The sequence below is a fragment of the Quercus robur genome, chromosome 5, assembly GCF_932294415.1.
Source record: "Quercus robur chromosome 5, dhQueRobu3.1, whole genome shotgun sequence".
In the NCBI taxonomy this organism is placed as follows: Eukaryota; Viridiplantae; Streptophyta; class Magnoliopsida; order Fagales; family Fagaceae; genus Quercus; species Quercus robur.
Genome location: NC_065538.1, coordinates 23,990,048 through 24,013,730, shown reverse-complemented (window position 1 = coordinate 24,013,730; position 23,683 = coordinate 23,990,048). Strand labels below are relative to the sequence as shown.

The 23,683-nt window shown below is 36.1% G+C and overlaps 2 protein-coding genes across 3 annotated transcripts in view; one reads left to right on the top strand and one right to left on the bottom strand.

Annotated features, from left to right (window-relative positions):
- LOC126725567 (palmitoyl-acyl carrier protein thioesterase, chloroplastic-like) overlaps window positions 1-23,683 on the top strand; it is a 52,079-nt gene that overhangs the window by 10,178 nt on the left and 18,218 nt on the right. The window lies entirely within an intron of this gene.
- On the bottom strand, window positions 3,501-4,037 carry LOC126728005 (uncharacterized). Its single transcript, XM_050433891.1, has one exon. The coding sequence runs from the start codon at window positions 4,035-4,037 to the stop codon at window positions 3,501-3,503; it is 537 nt and encodes a 178-aa protein (XP_050289848.1).

The following is a 23,683-nucleotide window of genomic DNA, read 5'->3' as shown; positions in this document are numbered from 1 at the left end:
TCCTCCAAATAAACTTCTTAACATCTACGTCTCTGATATTCGCCAAGGGCTCAACTTCGACCCATTTAGTAAAGTAGTCTGTGTCGACCAGCAAATACTTCTTGTTTCCTAGGGCTTTAGGAAAAGGGCCGACAATGTCCAGCCCCCATTGAGCAAAAGGCCAAGGGCTGGAGAGAGGGTTAAGAACTCCTCCTGGTTGATGGATATTTGGAGCGTATCTTTGGCACTGATCACATTTCCTAACGTACTCCTGCGCTTCCTTCTGAATATTTGGCCACCAATATCCTTGTGTGATGGCTCGGCATGATAGAGACCTTCCCCCTGTATGGCTTCCACAAATACCCTCATGCAATTCTTCTAGGATTGATTCTGTAGTCTCAGGAGGCACACAGAGCAGGTATGGCCCAGAGAAGGAACTTTTGTATAACTTTTTATCCTCAAATAACCAATACCGAGGAGCTTTCCTCCGTATTTTCTCAGCTTCTACTTTCTCTTTGGGCAATATGTCACTTTCAAGGAATTTCAATATGGGATCCATCTAGCTCGGCGCCATATTGGTTTAATAGACTTGGCAAACATCCTTTTCAGGTGACGTAGGGGTATACAAGTCTTCAACGATGATCAACCAAGGAAAATTCCTTACCGAGGAGGTGGCAAGGGTTGCCAGGGAGTCGGCGTAAGTATTTTCCCCTTGGGGAATATGCAATAAGTCGAAAGACTCAAACTTCATCTACACACGCCTAATCTGGCTCAGATACTCTTGCATTCTTGGATCCTAGGCTACCAGCTCTCCTCTCACCTGGCCGACTATCAACCTCGAGTCCGAGAATACTTCCACTACCTTTCCGCCCATTTTTTGGACCATACTCATTCCCATCAACAAAGCTTCGTATTCCGCTTCATTGTTAGTAGCCAAGAACCCTAACCTTAACGGCTTCTCGATGATGACCTCCTCGGGGGATATCAATACTAATCCCAATCCTGCTCCCCGTTGGTTTGCTGCCCCATCCACGTACACCCTCCAAGGGGACCCACCTTGTGTGGATATTAGGCCAACCGATTTTTCATCCATGTGGTCTTGCTTCACATTAACTTCTTATGGGCATTCGGCGAACTCGGCCACCAGATCGGCAAGGACTTGACCTTTCACAGAGGTGCGAGGCATGTACTTGATATCGAAGGCACCTAGAATCGTGCCCCACTTAGCAATTCTTCCGGTGTAGTCCGCACTTTTGAGTATGGACTTGAGAGGTAGTTGGGTCAAGATAACCACGATATGGGCCTGAAAGTAATGCGGAAGTTTGCGTGTTGCATGGACCACCGCCAAGATGGCTTTTTCTAATGACAAGTATCTTACCTCGGCCTCATGGAGGGATTTGCTTACATAGTAAACTGGCCTTTGGACGCCATCGTCCTCTCATATCAAGATGAAACTAATTGCATGAGGGGCAACCGCTAGATAAGCAAACAATACCTCATCCACCTCAGGACTAGACGTGATAGGCAGCCTGGACAGGTATTCTTTCAACTGTTGGAATGCCACCGCACACTCCTCGGTCCATTCAAATCCTTACCACTTATGCAATAGACGGAAAAAAGGACGACACCTCTCGGCTGACCTAGAGATGAACCGGTTCAAAGCAGCAGTCATTCCAGTCAGTTTCTGCACTTCTTTTGGATTCCGAGGTGCTTGCAAATCGTTAATGGACTTAATCTGATCTGGGTTCACTTCAATTCCTCTATGGGTCACCATGTACCCTAAGAACTTCCCGGAACCCACACCAAAGGAGCACTTTGAAGCATTCAAGCGTAACTTATGTTTTCTCAGTATCCCAAAGATACTCGTGAGATCTTCCACATGCTCGGACACCACTTTACTTTTCACAACCATGTCATCGATATAAACTTCAATACTTCTACCAAGTTGTGGTTCAAACATTTTCGTCATCATACGTTGGTAGGTAGATCCGGCGTTTTTCAAACCGAAGGGCATCACCTTGTAATGGTAGTTCCCAATTGGGGTGACAAAAGCAGTCTTTTCCTGATCGTCCACGGCCAGCGGTATTTGGTGATATCCTTGGAAGGCATCCAAGAAACTCATCCTAGGATGACCCACGGTTGCATCCACCAACTGGTCTATCTTCGGCATGGGAAATGGATCCTTGGGGCAAGCCTTATTAAGGTCCGTGAAGTCCACGCACACCCGCCACTTTCCAGTCTTTTTTTTTACCACCACCGTATTGGCCAACCATTGAGGATAAAAAACTTCCTTGATAGCCCCAGCCTGTTTGAGCTTGCCACTTCACTCCTAACCACCTCGGCGTGCTCCTTTGATGGTCGCCAAGGAGGCTGTCTCCTGGGAATAACGGGGGGATTCACATTGAGTTGATGACAAATGAAATTCGGGTCCACCCCTAGGGCTTCATACGGATTCCATGCAAACACATCTACATTTGCTTGGAGGAATTCCAACAACCTCTCCTTCTCTTGCAAAGGCAACTTAGCCCCAACCTGGAAGAATTTTTCCAGATCACCAACAGCAATTACCCTCTCCAAATCTTCACACTCTACCTCATCGGCTGGTACATCCAAGCGTAATGCAGGGGGCTTTAATTGCTATAGTTCATTGTTGGTCGTAGCCGAGGTTTCTGCTAATGGCCTATGCTGTATAGCCGCTACTAGGCATTGCCGAGCAGCTGCCTGACTCCCTACTATTTCCAACACTTGGCCTCCGGATGGGTACTTCACTTTCTGATGCAAAGTAGACGAGACCGCTTTAAGGGTATGAAGCCAAGGTCTGCCCATAATAGCCGTGTATGGAGAGAAAACGTCTACTACAATAAAGTCCACTTCCACCACATCCGTACCTGCTTGTACAGGCAGCCTGATCAATCCTTTGGGAGCGACCATCCTTCCCTCAAAACTTACTAGAGGGGAGTTGTAGGTTGTTAAATCCTCTGGCTTCAAACCTAGCCTCTTATACAAGTCTGGATACATTATATCCACAGCGCTACCCTGATCTACCATCACCTTTTTGACATTGTACCCGCCAATTCTCAACGTGACCACCAAAGCATCATTATGGGGCTGTATGGCTCCGACCATGTCCTCATCCGAAAAGCCCAGAATCAAGGGGACATCCATCCTGGCTCTCTTCGATACTTGGGAGTGCTCCTCAGCCAAGGGTCGGAACACCGACAGTACCCTGGAAGGGCAAGATCCAGTCCTCCCCGGGGCTGCAAAGATAATGTTAATCGTACCCAGAGGAAGTCTCGAAGAAGCATCCCCACGCACCTCTGAAAAGATAACTGTTCCAAGTGGTCCCATAAATTCCTACAATTTTCCGTCGTGTGCCCATGATCCTGGTGATAGTGGCAATATAAGTTCGGGTTGCGTCTTCTAGGCTCTCCCGCCATCTTGTTTGGCCATTTGAAAAAGGGCTCATTCTTTATTTTCTCCAAAATCTGTTACACTGGCTCTCGAAATATTGCATTAACCACCTAGGCGTCCGCAGAACCCGACTGCCCAACAAAGTCCTTCTGGGGTCGGTTACTGTTATAACGGTCCGACCTGAAATCCCTCCTCTCCTGAGGGATTACCTTGGCTTTCCCCTTGCCCTGAAGTTGATCCTCTTCTACCCTTCTGTACTTATCTATCCTGTCCATCAACTGGCGTACATTAATAATAGGTTTACCCGTCAGGGATTTGCTTAAATCGTGATCGGCTGGGAGGCCAGCTTTGAAAGTGGTTATGGCCACATCATCGTTCTTTCCCTCTATTTCATTAAACATTTCCCAGTACCTATCCGAATAAGTCTTGATAGTCTCACCCTCTCGCATAGACATAGTCAGCAAAGATCCCAAAGGCCGAGGAACCCTGTTGCAGCTAATGAAGCGAGCACCAAAAGCCCGAGTCAGTTTTTTGAAAGATTCAATAGAATTGGCCTCTAAGCCGTTGAACCATCTCATCGCCACCGGACCCAAACTCGATGGAAAGACCTTGCACATCAAAGCCTCGTCCCTAGAGTAGATAGCCATTTTCTGGCTAAAATAGCTTACATGTTCTACCGGGTCCGACCGGCCATCATATAGGGAGAACGTAGGCTGATGGAATCGCCAAGGAAGAACTACATCGTCTATATTCTTCATAAAGGGTGATTTGGAAATTTGGCTCAAGGCTTTGTTCATGGCACTGTTACCCAAGCCCCTGCTAGGTGGACTTCTGTGCCTACGTCGATGGTCGTGCTCCTCCTCATAGGAAAAAGTCTCGCTTGGCGAAGTTCTCAATCTCCGCCTATAACTAGCTCCATCCGACTCCTCGGATAATGATTCGAAGCAAGGTGGGGAGCGCTCCCATCGGGCATGACGCAACTCTTTTCAAATCGGCAATCTCACGTTGCAGATTCCCGACACGCTTTGCGTGGGAGACGTGACTCTTCCCACGATAGTGACTTTTAGTGGTATGAGTTGTGCGTACACTCCCCTCATGGCCTTCTCTCCGTTCGGGACTCCTATGAGGATCACCGTGCTAAAAGCCCCTTGACTCTGCCTGGTGCGGGTTGGCATCCTCCTGATGTGGTCCCGCCGCATAATGATGTGGACCTGCTTCCTCTATCATAAACGTTACACCGAAAGTCTTTGAAGTTAATACAAACTCTCCCCACAGACGGCACCAATTGTAAGGACTCTATTCGTAACAATCCCAAAATGATATTAGGTTAGCACGTTAGGGGTCCAAACAATATAATTTGTAGAGCGTGGGTGTTCAAGAACTAGATTAACCTTTCTAGAAGCAAAAAGATTCAACCTCCTGTTTATAGATGGATCAGAGCCGCTATAACAATCGGTTTTTCTTTGAAACCAATACAACTCTGTTCTTTCTAAGTTTTCTTTTTCAGTTTTCTCTCTATTCCTCTCTATGTTTCGCCTCCTTTCTGCATGCTTTTCTCTCATGTTATATACCGCCCTCTTTATTCCATCTTTACCATACACGTGTAGGTTGGGTTCAGAGGATCTCTTTCTGTCCCATCTAACACCTTCTGAAACCTCCTTCTAGTAGCTGTAAGGCTGCTTCACCACTGTTCAGGTATCACCTCCACATTAATGCGACCGGAGAGCTGGTTAGGAGGCAATTAATGCGGAGGCAGCTGTTACCATAGATATTTGTTTGCCTTCTCTCTCTCCCACCTTTGGCTCCCTTATCCCATCTTGAGTGGTGACGTAGCTCCGAGGTATGTCTGTAACCAGATGGCGTCCTGATTGTCCTCGGACTCATATTACCGAGAAGGGTTTTGTCCTCGGACAAATACTGAACTCACCTTTTGTGATATTCCCTCTTCCCTTCGTTTGGTTACCCTTTCAATCTGGTATGGGCCTCCTTGGGCAGGTTTGCCTCCTCGGATGGGCCACAGGCCCAATTAACTTGACTTTAATAACTTTAGTAACTAACCGGCCCCCACACTACCTAATAATATTCTTACAAGATTTTCTAAAGAGTTAAAAAGTATATATATAAGAATGACTATTATTAGTATTTAAATTATATATGTAAGAATTATACTATGCATTTTAATATATATTTTTTAAGTATATCTATATATATATATATATATATATGAAGTTACAAACTAGTATAACAAATGAGAGAAGACATGGGGGCCAATTTCAAGGCTTCGTAATTCATAACTCCTATTTCTACGAAGAAAGACATTTCTAAAACTATCCAAGTTAAAAATCATTTGATTTTATTCCCTAATTTGAATTAAAAATCCTTAAATTATCTAAGACTAAGGAAATTAATTTTTACATAAAATAATTTCAAAAAGAAAAAAAAAAAAAAAAAAAAAAAAAAAAGAATTATCTCCTGATAACGAGAACGATGTCCTCTGCCCTTTCGAATATAATTGTTTTTCTATTGGTGGCCTTGTTACTCCCCTGGACTAACTAGCTGCTTTTTTTTACCATTGCAAACTGGTATAGCATTTTTGTTGGAGTGTCATATTTAGGGTTTCAACTTGTTGTCCAGCGATTTGTTGCATGTGCATGAAGTGTTATGGTGGTCGTGACTATAAATAGGGTGGCGGAGCCGTTATTTCAGTTTAAGGAAAAATATAAAAACAAAGTTAATCTAAATAATATTAATTGATGTTAAATTGTTAAAGACCAAAAAAATTAAAAAAATAATTGTAAACTAATATAGTTCTTTAAATTATTATTTTGTGTAAAATATGCAATAGTGACTCTAGAATTTAAAAAATAAATAAATTAAATTATACAAAATTTAATAAAAAGAGAATTTTAATATATTGTCATCACAAAAAATAAAAACACGTGAATATACAAAGTTTTATAATTTTCTTCTACTAAAAAAAATGAAAAAGCAAATTGAGACTGGTGAGAAATAAAGTACTAATTGATAGTGTTAAGATGAGAATAATAAAGTGGGAGAGAGTCCAATATGATAAGAGAGAGAGAGAGAGAGAGAGAGATGATACATTCTATGAGATGTTATGCTAGCATAACTACTGCGACTGTAAAGCCAAGGAGAGCAGAGCTATCGATGGCATTGAGGTGAACTCGTGGCAAGAATATCTCAACTGGTAATTTTTTTAATGGATTTTTTGTTGAATATTTTATTCATTTTTTTTTCTTTTGGCCTAATTTTATTATTGTTTGGGCTTTTTTTTTTTTTTTTTTTTGTTTAGGCTACTTTTTATTGTTGTTATTTACGTTATTTAAAGGATTAATAATTATGTTAGGGAGCCAAAATTATTTTTGTGAGAAATGTTACATTAATAACACTTTCGTTACAAATCCTAAGCGATAAGTTGTTATTAATAGTGGTAAAAGTAATGATAGTGGTGAGCTTAATTGAAAACCAGCAATAGCTTATCATTTATGATTTGTTATAAAATTGTTGTAAAAGTGTTATGAATATAACATTACTCTATTTTTGTTGAACCAAAATCTTGAGATTTTCAAATAAGGGTGTTCAATAACTTTTTATAAGATAGAGAAAATAAATTAGTTTAAAATTTATTATTTATAAATATATATATTTTTGGCAAGTTAGTTAGTTTCATAATTAGGCAATTAGGTAATCTTAACTACTTTTTATTGTTGTTATTTACGTTATTTAAAGGATTAATGATTATGTTAGGGAGCCAAAATTATTTTTGTGAGAAATGTTACATTAATAACACTTTCGCAACAAATCCTAGGCGATAAGTTGTTATTAATAGTTGTAAAAGTAATGATAGTGGTGGGCTCAATTGAAAACCAGTAATAGCTTATCATTTATGATTTGTTGTAAAAGTGTTATGAATATAGCATTACTCTGTTTTTGTTGAACCAAAATCTTGAGATTTTCAAATAAGGGTGTTCAATAACTTTTTATAAGATAGAGAAAATAAATTACTTTAAAATTTATTATTTATAAATATATATATATATATATATATTTGGCAAGTTAGTTAGTTTCATAATTAGGCAATCTTAAGTACAACAGCTAAGAAAATTTTAGAGTCAATGGGTGCAAAGTGCAATTGCCTCCGCCTTACTCCATCCCTGGCTATAATTCTTTTTATTGTACAATCCCACTGTAACAAATGTATGATATTTTGCAAAAGAAAGATGTATGTAGGGTTTTTTCTTTTTCCTTTTATCTACAGTAACATATATAATAGTAAAAGCTCCAATTTAAAAAACTGAATGGAAGTGCTCTGGTAATTGAATGACCTTTCCCACATCCCTTACTTTGAAAAAAAAGGCATACCCTCCCCCTCCTAGCATTTAAGCGCATGGTCATAGAGAGATTAGGGCGGCAAATATATAGTACAAAATTTAAACAAGGCCGCCCTTCCTACAAGGTGACAATTTAGCCCTTTACTTCTAGCCTTTTTTTTTTTTTTTTAGATGGGATACTTCTAGCCTTTTGACTCTAGTGAAAACTAAACTTTTCTAAAATTAAAGGCTTAAATGTATTTAGTCCTCTTAATTTAACTAGTAATTTCGGGAAAATGCATAGTTCAAAGCGTTCTAAATTTCTAATTCCTAAGTGTCCAATTTTAGCATGTGTTCTACTTCAAAACATGGTGGTACATTTCTTCTCAATAGTTTTACTAGGTGATATTTGAACTTAAGATCAACAAAATCTTATTCCACCCTTATATGATTAGCAGGAAAAAAAATCTTCAAACTTTTATTGACAAGAATTTTACGAATATTGATCTCTTATTTGAATATCATTATGAAAATCAAATATACATTTCATAAAACCAACCACCAAGCTCTTCGGCTCAAGTGGTACGCTCATCTCTTTTCCACAGGAGAAACAATTATCTTATGAAACCATATTATAAGACATCTATTGGAAACATTGAATATTTTGATATGGTAATTATTTTGAATATTATTTAAAGATGGAAAAATCAGCATTTCATTGATGGCTTGCCTTATTCCCTTGTTTGAATTAATATATATTTATTTTACTTATTAAACGTTTTGAAAGTTATTGTAACTAGTGTGTAACCTCATGTATATGTATGGTTACAATTAAAAACAATCACAATTATACATTTTTTTTAAGAAGTGATTCAAATTATACATTGTATTAGCTTTTACTTTTTTTTAACCATACATTTCTAAATTATATAGTGGTTTCTCAATACATATATATATATATATATGTATATATGTATATATATATATATGTATATATGTATATATATATGATATTGAATTTAATTGGATTTAGACTTTTTGGTATTTTCACACAATAATTCACTTGCTACAAAATTAAAAATAAAATAAAATACGTGGCATAAAATTGAAAATTCAATTAAAGTCAAATTGGATTTTCTCTGAGCAGGGTTTATTCTTTTCCTTTTATCTACAGTAACATACGCAATAGTAAAAGTCCTAACTGAAAACACCAAATGACAATGCTTTGGTAATTGAATGACCATTCTTCAAGAAAAAGGACCAGAGTTCAAGTCTCCAAGAGAAAGGTTCATACACATATACACTTAGATTAGACTAGAGTAGAAATTCTATCTTATATATATCTATATATATATATATATATATATATACTCTTTTCTGGCCGGTGGTAGTGTGGTTGTGTTCTTTGTCTCTTGTCCGTGTCTACTCGAACGCTTGATATTCCGTTGTTGTGTTCCCTTCTTACCGTCATTGGCGCCACCCTAGTCGTAAAGTGAAGTCCTAGCTGTAAGGCCCGTTTGAGCCAAGAGAGGGCGTGTAGGGCATGAGAGGTATAAGGTTGGTTAGGGTATGTGTTACGAAATGCAACGGTTGTGAGAAAAACATGATAACTGAGTGTTCAACCTTTAGACTACAGTAGAAATTCTATCTTATATATATATATATATATATACTCTTTTCTGGCCGGTGGTAGTGTGGTTGTGTTCTTTGTCTCTTGTCTGTGTCTATCCGAACACTTGATATTCCGTTGTTGTGTTCCCTTCTTACCGTCGTTGGCGCCACCCTAGTCGTAAAGTGAAGTCCTAGCTGTAAGGCCCGTTTGAGCCAAGAGAGGGCGTCTAGGGCATGAGAGGTATAAGGTTGGTTAGGGTATGTGTTACGAAATGCAACGGTTGTGAGAAAAACATGATAACTGAGTGTTCAACCTAGGATAGTATGGATAAGTTGTGGAGATCCAACTCCTCTATCAGCTCCAAGACTAGTTGTCCTCCTGATATTGTAAATGAAGGAGATCACACTATTGATGATAATGAGTTGATCCCTAATTTTCGTAAATGGACTATTCCTAAAGTTGATACTAAAACTATTTATAAAACTAGTTTTGTTGAAAGTGCTTTTCATTCCATGAATTTTTGACAATGTTAAAAATTGATAAGGATCTTAATAAATCCGGTAATGAACAGAATAAGCACAGTGATGGAGATGAATCCAGTCAACAGGCTTTTCTTCCTGATAAAGGTACTCCTGATACTTTCACTGATCCCCAACTTGCTTTTGTTAATAAATTACTTCCTCCTAAATGGTTTACAAAAGTTAAAATTGTTGTTTCTCCTGATTATCATTTCACTGTTATTGCTATGATTGATTCTGGTGTAGATATGAACTGTATCCAAGAAGGATTAATTCCTTCAAAGTATTTCGAAAAATCTACTGAAAGATTGGTTTCTGCTAATGGTTCTCAAATGAAAATTAAGTATGAATTGAATAATGCTCATGTGTGCCATGATAATATTTGTTTCAAGATTCCTTCTGTTCTTGTCAAAAATATGACTGATAAAGTGATCCTTGGTCTGCCATTTATTAATGCTTTGTATCCCTTTCTTGTTGAACATGATGGAATTACTACTGATCCGTTTGGACAGAAAGTAAAATTCAAATTTGCTTCAAAGTTTGAAATTGATATTGATAATCTGTCTTATAAGAAAGATTCTCCCATGAATGAACTTGTTCAAGAACTAGTGATGAATTCTTACCAATGTTGCACTAATGATTTTAAAGGTAATTTTCATAATACCAAAATGATAAATACTATCCATTATCCTAACATTATCAATGATTCTTTGCAGGAATCGGACAATGATGCGTGGATAAATACCACTAATAAGTGGGATAATAATAGTATTCATATTTACACCACTAGTAAGTGGATTATTATGGAAAAGAAAAACAAGGAAAAAGCTCCTACACAGGACTATTCTCAAAACAAAGGGTTCCCAGCGGGACAACCTTTTAAAATGCATAAAGGCGCATGTTCTGGTATAAAACCCAGTGGATCAACATCCCTTCGAGGAGATGTCCCGGCAGAGGTAACATACTCCAATGGTGATATATTAATTGCTTTACAGGAAGTTTTGTCAAAAAATCTACAATTCCACAATGGAACCTATTCAGAATTACCAGATTCTATTAAATTCATTCTTGATAACCTTCAGTTTGCTTTTACCAAAAACCACAGTAATGTTTTTCAAAAAACCCTTAGAGCCCTTGAAATCCACCTCGTTAACCTTACTGCTCAAAATGTGATTTATATGAGCCATTATGGTAACCTTATTCCAGAAAATGACCTTGCTTCAAATATTGACTTTGTTCCAGAAAATAACCTTGTTTCAAAAAATGAGGCTCTTGTGAGCCGTCTTAAAGCCTACACTAGTCAACTCTTTGGCAAAGAGGAAATCCATTCGATGGATAAAGAGACTATAATGGGCACTGATTATGCTAGATTGAGTCTTAAGACCCAATCCATGTTAAGAAGTGCTGTTGCCAACTTGCCTTCAGATTTACAATCTCGTATTCTGGATAGAAAGGCTATGTTTAGGTCTTTTGACCTATGGTCCAAGTATTTCAAAAAACTTGTTACTGCCACTATTCCTGACCCTAATGAAATAGACGAAGGTGATAATGTCTTTATTCATCTTGAATGGGAAGATCACTTTGGGAGCAGTCTCAGAGTATATGAAAAGAAACATCCATTTCCTGGTCTCCTTATTGATTTTGATGATGGTTCATATTTCACTGATGAAGATTCAGATGATAGTGATGATGACGATCCTAATCCTAGCTAGCTTTCCCAAATGTTTGAATATAGCTTTGTTAGATTCATAAAGTTAACAAGCCATAAACAGGCCAGTCAACTTCCACAGATCATTCAGAATGCCATTAAAGGGTTTGAAAACTCTTCCACTAGACCTTTTGTTACTATTAGATGCTGAAGCACTCTGCCAAAATGGGAAAGAAATAACTGGATGAATGTTAACCCCTCAAAGCATCTCATTCTCATTAATGGTTATACTCACCAAGGGCAATGGTTTAAGGGAAATTCTCAATTATCCTTTAAAGATCCTTTTGGTCTTGCAAAATGCTGGAGAAATTATTTTAATAATCAAATTCGTGAAGTTACTCATAATCTATGGAAAAATTATCATTTCATAGGAAGCACAGATAGAATTGCTGTTTTTGGTCCCAAACCCTATGCTAATGCCTTTGTTCACCTACAAACAGAAGATCATCCTAATCTAGAAAGTCTTCTCATCCCAGGGAAAACTCCAAAGTTTGAGCCAATTTTATATTGCGGATTCTGTAATAAGTATGCTATTTACCATGTATATGATTCTCCACAAGGTCCTTTTGATCCTTTTGATGGTTATCCCTCCGATGCTCCCTCTACTAATTGATGAGGTCACTACTGTTACAAGACTGGTGTTACTTTATTTGTCTGGCTTGCACAACAGCCAAAATATTTTATTGTCCTTCACAAATATGTTGCGGAAAATCCGGAACTGATACATAATACTCCGGATTTTGCGGAAGATTTTGATTCTCTTATTTGTCTAGCCTGCACAATGGCCAATGCTCCAATATTTACTACTACTAGAAGCTGGTTTTCCACTATTATGATGCTTCAAAAAGATCCCAAAGATTAATGTTCACGTGAAAGCAACAAAGTGCATGCCTATTAGTTCCTTTTGTTGGCTTCTTTCTTATTGGCTTCTTTTGTCTCTAAAGGACACCAATAATGAGGCCTTGTTCCTACACTTATAGGCCTATTACTGATCTCTACAGAGGATTCCCATAATCTTGTGGATTCCTCACAAGATTGGGTCAAAAAAAGAAGAGAAATTCCATTTTACTATTCAGTCACTATTTACCTATCACTATTCAAATGTCACTATTCACTGTTACTTTTCATCCGTTACTGTTCATGACACTGTTCACTCTGAATTTTGCCTATTTAAGGGGGGTTGTCCCTTATGTTTTAGGGGCTTCTCAAGTCAAGTTTGGCTTTGGAAGTCAAGTTTGAGTTCTGATTTCTCTTCCCTTAGAACTAGCCTTCTTAGAGAGAGAACCCACCTTGCTTCTACTACTACTACCTTGTTTACTACCTTGTTCACCTTTGTTCACTACAAGCCTTGTAATCCTACAAACCTTGTAACTAGGACTAGTTCAAGCTTTGTAACTGTTAACCTGTAACTGTTGAGATCTTGTATTCACTACTACTACTGTAAGTGTTTATCCTACTTTCAATAAGAAGTATTTTCAGTTCTATGTTCATTACTTTACTTGTTGCTACAACCACCTTAGACAGATTACCGCCATACCGGATGGTTTTAAATTGCTTTCATTTGTTTTGAACTATTGTTCTTATAAACTTTGAATTATTTTGACATATACTGCTTGGCTAGTTCTACCGTCTTATTATTGTTCTTACATTTAAGTTATTTACATTCAAGCTATTTACTTTTAAGTTACGCTATTTACTTTCAAGTTACTTACATTATTTTCACTACAATATTACTGTGCTTCTGTCTCATCCTCTTCAGCAGTGCGTCCCCTTCCCCCTTTATGGTATTAGAGCCACTCTTTTCTGGCCGGTGGTAGTGTGGTTGTATGTTCTTTGTCTCTTCTCCGTGTCTACCCGAATGCTTGATATTTCGTTGTTGTGTCCCCTTCTTGCCGTCGTTGGCGCCACCCTAGTCGTAAAGTGAAGTCCTAGAACCTAGCTGTAAGGCCCGTTTGAGCCAAGAGAGGGCGTGTAGGGCATGAGAGGTATAAGGTTGGTTAGGGTATGTGCTACGAAATGCAACGGTTGTGAGAAAAACATGATAACTGAGTGTTCAACCTAGGATAGTATGGATAAGTTGTGGAGATCCAACTCCTCTATCAGCTCCAGGACTAGTTGTCCTCCTGATATTGTAAATGAAAAAGATCACACTATTGATGATAATAAGTTGATCCCTGATTTTCGTAAATGGACTATTCCTAAAGTTGATACTAAAACTATTTATAAAACTAGTTTTGTTGAAAGTGCTTTTCATTCTGCTTACAAAGCTAGAACTGTTGAACAAATTTTCTCTATTTCGAGAATTCATGAAAAATTCTGTTTGTTTACTAAAAAGAATATTAATGACTTCCTTGCTGCTAAAAAATTCAGTTATTTGCATATTGGTATGGTTCAAGTTGCTATTAAACCACTCACCCGAAAGGGTATTAATGCTTCTATTCTTATGTGTTTAAGAGATGCTAGATTTAAGATTTTTAAAGATAGCATTCTTGGTATGATCACTACTTCTATGTATGATAGTCCTGTTTATTTTAACTGTTATCATGATCTTACTCTTGCTTTGGATGATCCTAATATTGTTAAAGCTTTGACATTGAATATTGCTTCATCTGGTTATCACATGGAAGAGGGTAGTAAGCCTTTTACTTTGATCTATCGCATTTATTATAAACTAATGGGTACTCAAATGAATCCTTGTGCTATGATTCCTAGAGAACCTTCGGGTAAAATCATGTTAATTCAATGTTCAACTCCTGATGCTAAAATCCAAGTTCCAAAAATGATTCAATGGCAAGATGTTAAACTTCCTAATGATTGGTTGTTAGAACAAGAAACCCTTCCTACTAAACCCATTTTTGATGAGCTTGATCTTACTCATATTCAAAAATATCTTGATGGTACTATTAAAATAAGTTTTCAAAACAATCCACCTTTGAGAATCAACGAAGGAAGACATTCCTTTGCTGGATCTGAAAGTATTTCAAAAAGAGATCGAGAGATCAATGAATTTTTGAAAAAGAATTTGGAAACATCCTCTGATTTAAAGCTAAAAGGTATTTCAAGTGATAAATCTCAAATTAGCTCTGTTTACTATTCTATTAAACCTGAAACTTCCACTCCATTTAGTAAAACTGCTAATGAAGATGAGGAAGACACTATTACTCCATCTGATTTTGATTCTCCTATTGAAAATCCTCCTGTTTACCAAAATCAATTAAGAGTTTTGACTATTCTAAATGATGATTTTGAAATTGATTGGGATTCTTTGTACAATGAGTTTATGCTTGCAACAAACAGAACCAAGAGAAAATATTTCCAAAATAATTTTGCTCAATCTGAAAAAGACCGTGTTAAAAGAAAATGGTTGGAAATGATGAATCAATTGAAAAAACATATTTTGTTTTTTGATTTTCTTGAAAACCATTATGTTTCAAAAGATGAGGTTTCAAAACAACATTTAAATGTGATAAAGAAATCAAATTTTGTTAAGATTGATAAAACCATTATTAGGTCTAGTCATCCTCCTCTTGATTAAATTTTGATAACTACTAAGAAAGATGAAGTGACAAAAGAGGAAGTGAAGGCCTCTCCTTTCAAAATTGCTGATGATCAAACTCCTATTGTTAGCCTTATTGAACAAAACAATTTTACTAATCAATCTTTGCATATTATTGGTCAATAGCTTGACCGTATTGAAGAAAAAATTGTTGAAAAATCTGTTTCCGTTTTTGAAAAATTTGTTCCTATTAAAACTGAGAAACCTTTGATTGATTTACCCAGTCAAAGAGAAAAAGTTATGTTTAAAACTTCTCAATCCAAGACTCTTGAAATTGTTGAAAAATTGCTTTCTGATTTAAAAGTTAAAACTGAAGGTACTTCTACAAGTACTTCAGCTGCTCGGACTATTTCCAAAAAAGAAATTGTTTCTGAAGAAAATACAGATTCTGATACTGTTTCTTCTGTTCTTGCAAAAAGAATCTTTGATGATGATTTCCCAGAAATTAAAAGATTTGTTGGGAACTCCAAACCCATGTCTTTTACTAAAAACTGGTATTCAAAGCCTACTCCTCCTAATATGCAGTTTGAAGAGAGATCTTTTCAAACACAGTTTTCTGTTTCTGCTGATAAACTTTATGAATGGAATATTGATGGTTTGTCTGAACAGGAAATCGTTACTAAACTGATTCACATGTCTATGGTTGGTTATCAAAATAGCCATGATCTTAATCAACCTGGTATTGTTAACTTGCTTGTTACTGGTTTTTCTGGTACTCTGCGTGAATGGTGGGATTCCTATATCACTAAAGAATCCAGAGAGTCTATTAAACATGCTATTAAAAAAAAATGATGAAGGTTTGCCTATTTTTGATGAAAGTATTGGTCGTGGTATTCCTAATGGTGTTAATGCCTTGATCTATACTATTCTCAAACACTTTGTTGGTACTCCATCCAAAATTTCATCTCATGATTATTTAAATAATTTGAGTTGTCCAACTATGTCTGAATACAAATGGTATCAAGATGTTTTTATTTCCAGAGTAATGCTCCGGAAAGATTGTCATAAGCCTTATTGGAAGGAAAAGTCTATTGACGGTCTGCCTCCTATCTTTGCTCATAAGGTAAAACAAGAATTAATGGATAAAAATGATTCTATTGATTATGATAATTTAACATATGGTGATATTTTCAGTACTACTAAAAAACTTGGTATCAATATGTGTAATAATAATTCCTCTGTTCTTAAAATTGGTGGTAGAGGTTCTTGCTGCAATGTTATTAAAACCAATGTTCTCACCAAAGGTAAAGAGGAAAAATTTAATAAAAAGAAATCCAAAGAACTAACTGTTAATGATTTACAACATGAAATTAATATTGTTAAAAAAGAGATAAGCGAACTAAAACATAATTCTAAAGATATTAAAAGTGATAACAATAATCTTAACCAAGGACATGAGCATAAAGATGGAGATGAATCCTGTCAACAAGCTCTTCTTTCTGGTAAAGGTATTCCTGATGCTTTCATTAATTCTCAACTTGCTCTTGTTAATAAAATAATTCCTCCAAAATGGTTTACAAAAGTTAAAATTGTTGTTTCCCTTGATTATCATTTCACTGTTATTGCTATGATAGATTCAGGTGCGGATATGAACTGTATCCAAGAAGGACTGATTCCTTCAAAATACTTTGAAAAATCTACTGAAAGATTAGTTTCTGCTAATGGTTCTCAGATGAAAATAAAGTATGAATTGAATAATGCTCATGTATGCCATGCTAATGTCTGTTTCAAGATTCCTTCTGTTCTTGTTAAAAATATGACTGATAAAGTGATTCTTGGTTTGCCTTTTATAAATGCTTTATATCTTTTTCTTGTTGAACATGATGGAATTAATACTAATCCTTTTGGACAAAAATTAAAGTTCAAATTTGCTTCGAAGATTGATATTGATACTAATACTGCTTCAAACATGATTCATGCTAAAATTAAACATCTTAAATTTCTTCAGCAAGAAGTTAGATACAAGAAAATTGCTGAACAAATTTCTGATAAATTGTTACAATCCAAAATTGATAATTTTCAGAAAATGTTGATTAATGATGTTTGCTCTGATGTTCCTAATACTTTCTGGCATAGGAAGAAACATATTGTTGATTTGCCATATGTCAAAGATTTTGATGAGAAAAATATTCCCACTAAAGCTCGTCCTATCCAAATGAATGTTGAAACTATTGAATTTTGCAAAAAAGAAATCCATGATTTGTTGCAGAAAAAATTGATTAGGAATAGCAAGTCTCCTTGGTCTTGTTCAGCCTTTTATGTCCAAAAAAATGCTGAGATTGAAAGAGGAACCCCAAGATTAGTCATTAACTACAAACCCTTGAATAAGGTTTTAGAATGGATTCGGTATCCTATTCCCAACAAGAATGACCTTGTCCATAGGCTGAATGAAGCTGTTGTGTTCTCTAAGTTTGATATGAAATCTGGGTTTTGGCAAATTCAGATTAGTGAGAATGATAGGTACAAAATTGCTTTCACCACTCCTTTTGGACATTATGAGTGGAATATCATGCCATTTGGCCTTAAAAATGCCCCAAGCAAGTTTCAAAATATCATGAATGATATTTTTAACTCCTTCAGTCATTTCACCATTGTTTATATTGATGATGTTCTTGTTTACTCTAGCTCTATTGACGAACACTGGAAACATTTGAATTCGTTTTTTCTAGATACTATCAAAAGAAATGGTCTTGTTGTCTCAGCCAAGAAGGTTAAACTATTCCAAACCAAAGTTCGTTTTCTTAGCTATGATATCTCTGAAGGACAGATTCGTCCTAAAAATAGAGCCATCCAGTTTGCCAATAAGTTTCCTGATGTTATCATTGACAAAACACAGCTCCAAAGATTTCTTGGGTCATTAAACTATGTTGCAGATTTTTACAAAGATATGAGGAAACAATGCAAACCTCTGTTTGATCAGTTAAAAAGTAATCCTCCTCCTTGGTCTGATGTTCATACTTCTATTGTTAAACAAATCAAAACTCATGTTAAGACATTGCCTTGTCTTGGTATTCCTACTGTTGGTGCTTTCAAAATTGTTGAGACCGATGCCTCTGATGTTGGTTATGGTGGTATTCTAAAACAAAGAGTTTCTCCTGAGTCATCTGAACAAATTGTTCGTTTCTATTCTGGTATTTGGAATAATGCACAGTTAAATTATAGTACTATTAAAAAGGAAATTTTATCTATAGTACTATGTATTTCAAAATTTCAAAGTGATTTGTTAAACCAAAAATTTTTGTTACGTATTGATTGCAAAAGTGCTAAATATGTTATTGAAAAAGATGTTGAAAATATTGCTTCAAAACATATTTTCGCTAGATGGCAAGCTATTTTAAGCGTTTTTTATTTTGATATTGAATATATTAAAGGATCTCAAAATTCTATCCCTAATTTCCTTACCCGTGAATTTCTACAGTGTCACAATGGCAAGTAGAAGACCAAAAGATAATCCTCCTGCTGAAACTTCTAAACAAATTGTTAAAAAAGAACTTGATTCTCCCCTTGACATAACCAACCGTTTCACCACCCTAGGAACCATCCCTAGGATTAATTACTCCACTGTTCTTGCTTCATCTTATGATCCTTATGCCTTAACCCCTGTTAACCAGCCCATTAAAACTGTTTTTCCAAAAAATTCCCCTCAGTACATCAAAAAACAATATTTCCAACACCTGTATTATGTTGAACCCAACAAAGCCTCTATTTCTGATCCTCTCAGACTTGCTAAGAGTTATTTCCCTCCGAAGTTTCATTGGATTCCGGAGCATAGGGAAAAGAATTTAAATTATTATTCTGATCTTCTGCGCCATGAAAGATCTATTATTATTAACACCATTTCTGATCATAAAGACACTTCCAAAATTATTTACCACAGTGTTTACTTGGTCAATTTTATTTATGAAGAAAATTGGGGCTCTTCTTTTACATCTACCAGGACAATGCCAAGTTCCCCCATTCCCTATTCATATTATGATTATATCATGGCTTGGTCAAGATTCATGCTGCACCAGAATGAAAACATGTCTCATTCCTGGTTTGTTAACTTTGACAAAAATTTCACTGGTGATTTGCCCCTTTGGTTCAACCACTGGTGGGCCCAATTTGGTCCTATTACTGAATTATTTCCTGCACCATTACTTGATGCTTTCGATTGTTTCAAGAAATGTTATAGGCGTGATGCTTATGGAGCCAAATTTCCTGCTTTGCTTCATTTTGTTAAAAAATATAAGATACCTTGGATATTGAAATGGCAATATGAGAAAGATGGTGATGTTCTCTCTAGACATTGGTATGTAAAATGGTGGGGCAAATTCCCTCACACTTAACGTATTATTACCGTTGTTGCCTCTATTTCCAGAGAATCTTCATCTGCTGCTGCTTTGCCCATTGTTCAAACCCCTGATCCTGCTGATGCTCCCTCTTCTTCTTCCGGCAAAAATGTTCAGACTAAAAGCTCCTCTATTGACAATTTGAGAAAGAATCCTGATGCTCTTCTAGCTTTACTCAAATGGGCAGAAGAAGCTGTTGCTAATCAAGAAGAATCCAAAGCCTCCTCAGAAGAATCTGTTGCTCACAACCCCTATTTCCTATATGACCAGGAGCTGTTTGGACATGATGAAGATAACACTCCAGATCTGCAAGAAGATTGAGCTTATTTGTCTAACTTGCATAAAGGCCAAATGCTACACTGTTTACTAGTGAACTTTCACTGTTAATTTCCACTCCTGATGATAATGTTCTGAAAAGTTGATTCTCCGTGTTTCCCGTGACTTTTAGTCACACCAAGATTGCTTTCAACAATTTATCTTTTACTGTTAACTTTTACTGTTCACGAGTACTGTTTACTAAAAACTTTGCCTATTTAAGGGGGGATGTCCCTTGGGTCTTCTCAAGTCAAGTTTGGCTTTGGAAGTCAAGTTTGAGTTCTGATTTCTCTTCCCTTAGAACTAGCCTTCTTAGAGAGAGAACCCACCTTGCTTCTACTACTACTACTACCTTGTTCACCTTTGTTCACTACAAGCCTTGTAATCCTACAAACCTTGTAACTAGGACTAGTTCAAGTTTTGTAACTGTTAACCTGTAACTGTTGAGATCTTGTATTCACTACTACTACTGTAAGTGTTTATCCCACTTTCAATAAGAAGTATTTTCAGTTCTATGTTCATTACTTTACTTGTTGCTACCGCCACCTTGGACGGATTACCGCCATACCGGACGGTTCTAAATTGCTTTCATTTATTTTGAACTATTGTTTTTATTTACTTTGAATTATTTTGATATATACTGCTTGGCTGGTTCTACCGCCTTATTATTGTTCTTATATTCAAGTTATTTACATTCAAGCTATTTACTTTCAAGTTACTTACATTATTTTCACTACAATATTACTATGCTTCCGTCTCCTTGTCTTCAGCAGTGCATCCCCTTCCCCCTTTATCTTACATTATTTTCACTACAATATTACTGTGCTTCCGTCTCATCCTCTTCAGCAGTGCGTCCCCTTCCCCCTTTATGGTATTAGAGCCACTCTTTTCTGGCCGGTGGCAGTGTGGTTGTGTTCTTTGTCTCTTGTCTGTGTCTACCCGAACGCTTGATATTCCGTTGTTGTGTTCCCTTCTTGCCGTCATTGGCGCCACCCTAATCATAAAGTGAAGTCCTAGAACCTAGCTGTAAGGCCCATTTAAGCCAAGAGAGGGCGTGTAGGGCATGAGAGGTATAAGGTTGGTTAGGGTATGTGTTACGAAATGCAACGGTTGTGAGAAAAACATGATAACTGAGTGTTCAACCTAGGATAATATGGATAAGTTGTGGAGATCCAACTCCTCTATCAGCTCCAGGACTAGTTGTCCTCCTGATATTGTAAATGAAGAAGATCACACTATTGATGATAATGAGTTGATCCCTGATTTTCGTAAATGGACTATTCCTAAAGTTGATACTAAAACTATTTATAAAACTAGTTTTGTTGAAAGTGCTTTTCATTCTTCTTACAAAGCTAGAACTGTTGAAAAAATTTTCTCTATTTCGAGAATTCATGAAAAATGCTGTTTGTTTACTAAAAAGAATAGTAATGACTTCCTTGCTGCTAAAAAATTCAATTATTTGCATATTGGTATGGTTCAAGTTGCTATTAAACCACTTACCCGAAAGGGTATTAATGCTTCTGTTCTCATGTGTTTAAGAGATGCTAGATTTAAGATTTTTAAAGATAGCATTCTTGGTATGATCACTGCTTCTATGTATGATGATCCTGTTTATTTTAACTGTTATCTTGATCTTACTCTTGCTTTGGATGATCCTAATATTGTTAAAGCATTGACATTGAATATTGCTTCATCTGGTTATCACATGGAAGAAGGTAGTAAGCCTTTTGCTTTGATCTACCGCATTTATTATAAACTAATGGGTACGCAAATGAATCCTTGTGCTATGATTCCTAGAGAACCTTCGGGTAGAACCATGTTAATTCAATGTTCAACTCCTGATGCTAAAATTCAAGTTCCAAAAATGATTCAATGGCAAGATGTTAAACTTCCTAATGATTGGTTGTTAGAACAAGAAACCCCTCCTGCTAAACCCATTTTTGATGAACTTGATCTTACTCATATTCAACAATATCTTGATGGTACTATTAAAATAATTTTTCAAAACAATCCACCTTTGAGGATCAACCAAGGAAGACATTCCTTTGCTGGATCTGAAAGTATTTCAAAAAGTGATCGAGAGATCAATGAATTTTGGAAAAAGAATTTGGAAACATCCTCTGATTTAAAGCTAAAAGGTATTTCAAGTGATAAATCTCAAATTAGCTCTGTTTACTATTCTACTAAACCTGAAACTTCTACTCCATTTAGTAAAACTGCTAATGAAGATGAGGAAGACACTGTTTCTGTTACTCCATCTGATTTTGATTCTTCTATTGAAAATCCTCCTGTTTACCAAAATCAATTAAGAGTTTAGACTGTATTAAATGATGATTTTGAAATTGATTGGGATTCTTTGTACAATGAGTTTATGCTTGCAACAAACAGAACCAAGAGAAAATATTTCCAAAATAATTTTGCTCAATCTGAAAAAGACCGTGTTAAAAGAAAATGGTTGGAAATGATGAATCAATTGAAAAAACATATTTTGTTTTTTGATTTTCTTGAAAACCGTTATGTTTCAAAAGATGAGGTTTTAAAACAACATTTAAATGTGATAAAGAAATCAAATTTTGTTAAGATTGATAAAACCATTATTAGGTCTAGTCATCCTCCTCTTGATTCAATTTTGATAACTACTAAGAAAGATGAAGTGACAAAAGAGGAAGTGAAGGCCTCTCCTTTCAAAATTGCTAATGATCAAACTCCCATTGTTAGCCTTATTGAACAAAACAATTTCACTAATCAATCTTTGCATATTATTGGTCAACAGCTTGACCGTATTGAAGAAAAAATTGTTGAAAAATCTGTTTCTACTTTTGAAAAATCTGTTCCTGTTAAAACTGAGAAACCTTTGATTGATTTACCCAGTCAAAGAGAAAAAGTTATGTTTAAAACTTCTCAGTCCAAGACTCTTGAAATTGTTGACAAAATGCTTTCTAACTTGAAGGTTAAAACTAAGGGTACTTCTACAAGTACTCCAACTGCTCGAACTATTTTCAAAAAAGAAATTGTTTATGAAGAAAATACAGATTTTGATACTGTTTCTTCTGTTTCTGCAAAAAGAATCTTTGATGATGATTTCCCTAAAATTAAAAGATTTGTTGGAAACTCCAAACCCATGTCATTCACTAAAAACTGGTATTCAAAACCTACTCCTCCTGATATGCAGTTTGAAGAGAGATCTTTTCAAACACAGTTTTCTGTTTCTGCTGATAAGCTTGATGAATGGAATATTGATGGTTTGTTTGAACAAGAAATTATTAATAAAATGAGTCACATGTCTATGGTTGGTATTGCTTATCAAAACAACCATGATCTTGATCAACCTGAAATTGTTAATTTACTTGCTACTGGTTTTTCTGGTACTCTTCGTGGATGGTGGGATTCATACATCACTGAAGAATCCAAAGAGTCTATTAAACATGCTGTTAAAAAGAATGATGAAGGTTTGCCTATTTTTGATGAAAGTATTGGTCGTGGTATTCCTGATGGTGTTAATACCTTGATTTATACTATTCTCAAACATTTTGTTGGTACTCCATCTAATATTTCATCTCGTGTTTCTGATTATTTGAATAATTTGAGTTGTCCCACTATGTCTGATTACAGATGGTATCAAGATGTTTTTACTTCCAGAGTGATGCTCCAGAAAGATTGCCATAAGCCTTATTGGAAAGAAAAGTTTATTGACGGTCTACCTCCTATCTTTGCTCATAAGGTAAAACAAGAATTAATGGGTAAAAATGATTCTATTGATTATGATAATTTAACCTATGGTAATATTTTTAGTACTTTTAAAAAACTTGGTAACAATATGTGTAATGATGAAAAATTGTTAAAACACCAATTAAAGAATAAAAGAAAAGCTAATTATGAAATGGGAAATTTCTGTGAACAATATGGTTTGCCTCCTATTGCT